At 43.5% G+C, this 5,479-nt stretch overlaps 1 protein-coding gene across 2 annotated transcripts in view; it reads right to left on the bottom strand.

Moving 5' to 3' along the window:
* Nucleotides 1–5,479, bottom strand: part of LOC101661196 (band 4.1-like protein 4A) — a 186,737-nt gene that overhangs the window by 40,067 nt on the left and 141,191 nt on the right. For both annotated transcript variants that reach the window (XM_045285089.1, XM_030888909.2), the window contains exon 3: nt 1,698–1,749. In XM_045285089.1, the coding sequence (XP_045141024.1) occupies nt 1,698–1,749 (52 nt within the window). The remainder of the gene's footprint in view (nt 1–1,697; nt 1,750–5,479) is intronic.

Here is a 5,479-nt window from a genome sequence, read left to right as displayed (position 1 = left end):
GGTCAGGTGTTGGGTCCCAGTGGCCCTGTGGATCAGGTGTTGGGCCCTAGTGCCCTGTGGGTCAGGTGTTGGGCTGCTAACTGCAAGGCTTAACCCACCAGACTCCCCTTGGGAAAAAGATGAGACTGTCAGCTTCCATGAAGATTTACTGACATGGTAATTCTAGGTAAGACCACAATGTGTAAGAACTGACCTGGAAACAGTGGGTTCTGAGAGTTAATTGTATGGAAATAATTGCATTCATATAGAATAACATATCCTTTCGACTACCTGTGGATTCAGCTGAAGCTTGGTATCCCACTTGGTGGCCCACAAAGCACATGGTACTAGGAGTCACAAAACCAAGGGCTCTGTTACCAAGGTGTATCATTAGTGAAAGGCTATTTAAAATTTACTTTTGTGTAGTTCAAGTTGACTGAACTTGATGTATAAGAATCTAGAAATCTAAAGGTTCTTTCTCAGACAGCAGCCCTCATTTCTAAAACCTCCCATCCTACCTAGTCACATCCAGAAGGCTAAAACCCTAATAGCTACATTTACACTGGACCTTGAAACAACCCAGACCTGGTTGGGTGAACAGCTGTGAGCTACTGACTCAGACTGGCCTGGTCAGACCCGTCTTCCCCACAATTGGGCATTATAATTCAGAGACAGCCAGTATGTCTCTGCCTGCTATTGGGGTGGAAACGTGTAAACTCTGAAGCATTCCATGGAGATGGAGAAGCAAGGCAAGCCAGTCCACAGAAAGAAAAAGGAGACTGTGTTTGCAATTCCTGCTTTCCAGTGTCTTTTGAGGCAACACTACATGGCAGCCCTTGGGGTCCAAAGCAGCAGCACGCATCCCCAGGGAAACAGGGAAAGCACTGGCTCAGTAAGAAGGGTCTGAGGAGCCATGCTTCGATTTAATTAGCAGTCATTTTTTCATTAAACCAAAACCTTTGTTCCCCACTGTTGAGGTGTGTACGATCATGAATAAAACACTGGATGTGAAAATAAAACCTTGTGGAATGTAATCTTATGTATACGGAGTTACACAGTACTGTTCACATTGATAGGCCAAGTCCTAACCCCTGAAAGTGGATGGGACCCCTCTGAAGCCACAGTAGTTTTCCAGGACACAAGGGCACCCCTTAATTACTAATGTAACAAAACTAGTGGTATAAACAAAACCATTAATTAGCCTGAAAAGTTCACGCTCTTAAAAAGCCCTGTCTCCCTCCATCCCACCATCCCCAATTCATTTCTTTGCCTTTTCTGTTTCATGGTCAGAATTTAAAGTCAAGCAAATAGAAAAATTACGGTCAAGGGAAGGCACCCACAGACCAAATTAATGACAACTTGACTATATCTGTATATTAACTATGGAGCCCTGGTGGTGTAGTGGTTACATGTTGGGCTGCGATACACATGAACAGCAGTTTAGAATCACCAGCAGCTGAGAGGGAGACACACTGGGTGCTCTACTTCATACAGCTCCAGGACCAGAACCTCACGGGGCTTGCTAGGAGACAGCTTTGACTCCACAGCAGTGGCAGTGAACTGTATGAACTAAAATTCAGCCAGAATTCGAAGAGACTGTCAATGCCCATGATACTCTGTTCCACAGTCTCTGACGCTTTTCCTTCTGAAGCCCACGTCTAATCATGGGCATTGTTGTTTTCAAACCAAACCTTAACAAAGTTAAACGTAATACCTACTGTTTATCAGTTCTTTGTGTTCAGCAAGGGTTTTTGCAGGATCCAGCCAGTACTGTGTAAGGAAAAAAACAACGAGCATTAAAGAAACAGTTACTTTTGTTGGACCTTACCTCAAAGATGTTTGTGAGTTCTTACACTTGATCTTAGCCAAAAGGCCGAGAAGCGATGTTTGTGAGTTCTTTTGAAGGACATTTAACAAGTTAAAGAAGACTACTGAATGTATTATATAAACTCACAGACTTACTTAAGAACTTTGTGCAGCTAGAACAATAAAATAATACAAAAAAATTATTTCAAGGTGCGGGCAGAAGCAGAGAAGAGAAACAGCACTTGCTGGGTCCTTAGTTGAATCACTGAACTGAGTGAGACGCTAAGATCAGAAAAGTCAAGATGGTTATGCATGACCTTAATACCTTTGACAGGGAAAGGACAACAATGAGGAATGCCCCGCCAAGTCACAACACCCCCCATGCACATCTCTTCCTAAAATGCCTCTTCACCCTCACACCTCCCCACCCACTTCAGGTCTACCCCCGGCAGGATTGCTGCCATATGTTAGAAGAAAGCAATCACATTAAACCAAATCCTCTGTGAGGATTCAGAGGTGGCCGCTCAGTACAGAATCTGAGAGCCCACGATACAGAGCAGGTCTAGTTGGATATGGCCCTGGCCCTGGGGCATCACTGAGTAACTGAATCATCTCTGATTCTTGCTCATACTGTTGCTGTAAAGATGCAATGTGAATTCATGTAAAGTCTTTAGGATAGTTATTTAGCTCACAGTATGGAATACATGCTATAACAACAATTCTTAATTATTGAAGGTCAATTATCTAATAACTACCTATAGTCAATCTAAGGTACTGCTTCAAAAGCAGCCCTGATGGTACAGTGGTTAAGTGCTACTACCTGAAACCTCAGTGGTTCAAACCCATCAGTCACTTTGTAGGGAGAAAGATTCAGACTCATAGCAACTCCACAGGACAGGGAAAGACCACTCCTGTGGGTTTCTGAGACTGTAACTCTTTAAAAGGAGCAGAGAGCTTCATCTTTTCCCCTTGGAGCAGCTGCTGCATTGTGATTAGGAGCCCAAAGCATAACCCACTAGGCCACCAGGGGCTCCCAGTACAGAGGAAGAGTCTGCTGTGCAGACCACAGCCTCAGAAAGCCTAAGGGCAGTTCTACTTGGTTCTATAGGGTTCATTTGCACAATAAAAATTTTTGAAATATATCTTTAAATGAAAAGAATTTCAACAAGCAGTGAGAGAATTGTGGCCCTGGTAAGAGGTCTTTCTTTCTAAATCATTTTATTGGGGACTCAAACATTCTTACCACAATCCATATGTACACCCATTGCGTCGAGCATATTTGTACATTTGTTGCCATCATCATTCTCAAAACATTTGCTTTCCACTGGAGCCCTTGGTATAAGCTCCTCACTTTTTCCCCTCCCACCCTCACCTCCTCCCTCATGAATACTTCATAATTTATAAATTTTTTTTTCATGTTTTACACTGTCCAGACTCCCTTAACCCACTTTTCTGCTGTCTGTCCCTCAGGAAGTTATATGTGAATAATTGTGATCAGTTCCCACTTTCTCCCAAACCTTCCTCTTCCCCTCTTGGTAGCGCTACGTTCATTATTGGTCCTGAGGAATTTATCTGTCCTGGATTCCCTGTGTTCCCAGCACTTATCTGTACCAGTGCACATCCTCTAGTCTAGACAGATTTGTAAGATAGAATGGGGGTCATGGTGGTGGTGGGGGGAGAAGCATTAAAGAATAAGAGGAGGGTTGTTTGTTTCATCATTGATATACTGCACCTTGACTGGCTCATCCCCTCCCTGTGACACTTCTGCAAGGGGATGTCCAGTTGCCTACAGATGGGCTTAGGTCCCCACTCAGCACTCACCCTGATTCACAATGATATGATTTTTTGTTCTTTGATGGCTGATACCTGATCCTATCAGCACCTCAGGATCGCAGAGGCTGGTGTGCTTCTTCCATGTGGGCTTTGTTGCTTCTGAGCTAGATAACCACTTGTTTACTTTCAAGCCTTTAAGAACCTATATGCTATATCTTTTGGTAGCCGGGCACCATCAGCTTTCTTCACCACATTTGCTTATGTACCCATTTGTCTTCAGTGATTGTGGCCAGACGGTGAGTATCATAGAATGCCTGTTTATTCTTTTTTTTCCCTCTTTCTTATTATTTATTTTCTTTCTTTTTTAAAAATCATTTTATTGGGGGTTCATACAACTCTTATCACAATCCATAAATACATCAATTGTGTAAAGCACATTTGTACATTCGTTACCCTCATCATTCTCAAAACATTTTTAAAATCATTTTATTAGAAACACATACAACTCTTGTCACAATCCATACATAGATCAATTGTGTAAAGCACATTTGTACATTCATTGCCCTCATCATTCTCAAAATATCTGCTCTCCACTTAAGCCCCTGGCATCAGCTCATTTCCCCCCTCCCTCCCCACTTCCCCCTCCCTCATGAACCCTTGATAATTTATAAATTATTATTTTGTCATATCTTGCCCTGTCTGACACCTCCCTTCACCCACTTTTCTGTGGTCCGTCCCCCAGGGAGGAGGTTATATGTAGATCCTTGTAATCGGTTCCCTCTTTCCAACCCACCCTCCCTCCAGCCTCCCAGAATCGCAAACTCTCACCATTGGTCCTGAAGGGATCATCCGCCCTGGATTCCCTGTTTCCAGTTCCTATCTGTACCAGGGTACATGATCTGGTCTAGCCAGATTTGTACGGTAGAATTGGGATCATGATAGTGGGGGGGAGGGGCATTTAGGAACTAGAGGAAAGTTGTATGTTTCATCATTGCTACACTGCACCCTGACTGGCTTGTCTCTTCCCAGCGACCCTTCCGTAAGGAGATGTCCAAATGCCTACAGATGGACTTTGGGTCTGCACTCCACACTCCCCCTCATTCATAATATGATTTTTTTGTTCTTTGATGCCTGATACCTGATCCCTTCGGCACCTTGTGATCGCACAGGCTAGTGTGTGCTTCTTCCATGTGGGCTTTGTTGCTTCTGAGCTAGAGGGCCGCTTAGTTACCTTCAAGTCTGTAAGACCCCAGATGCTATCTTTTGATAGCCGGGCATCATCAGCTTTATTCACCACATTTGCTTATTCACGGGCTTTATCTTCAGTGATCCTGTTCAGAAGGTGAGCATCATAGAATGCCAGTTTATGTATTTTTTCTCTCTTATTTTCTTTCCTTTTTAAAATCATTTTATTGGGGGCTCATACAACTCTTATAACAACCCATACATACATCAATTGTGTAAAGCACATTTTTATATTCATTACCCTGATCATTCTAAAACATTTTCTCTACATTTAAGCCCTTGAGATCAGCTCCTTATTTTCCCCCCTCCCTTCCTGCCCCCCACTCCCTCATGAACCCTTGATAATTTATAAATTATTTTGTCATATCTTGTACTGTCCGACGTCTCCCTTCACCCACTCCTCTGTTCTCCATCCCCCAGGGAGGAGGTTATATGTAGATCCGTGTAATCGGTTCCCCCTTTCCACCCCTCCCTCCCTCCACCGTCCTGGAATCGCAACTCTCACCACTAGTCCTAAAGGGATCATCTCTCCTGGATTCCCTGTTTCTAGTTCCTATGCGCACCAGAGTACATCCTACTGTCTAGCCAGATTTGTAAGGTAGAATTGGGATCATGTGAGTTGTGGAAGAGGAAGCATTTAGGAACTAGAGGAAAGCTGTGTGTTTCATCGTTGCTA

The sequence above is a fragment of the Echinops telfairi genome, unplaced genomic scaffold (genome assembly GCF_000313985.2).
Source record: "Echinops telfairi isolate 266 unplaced genomic scaffold, ASM31398v2 ScPeMD7_7469;HRSCAF=8507_1, whole genome shotgun sequence".
Lineage (NCBI taxonomy): Eukaryota > Metazoa > Chordata > Mammalia > Afrosoricida > Tenrecidae > Echinops > Echinops telfairi.
Note: the sequence above shows the minus strand (reverse complement) of the source record. Positions and strands in the feature narration are given on the sequence as shown.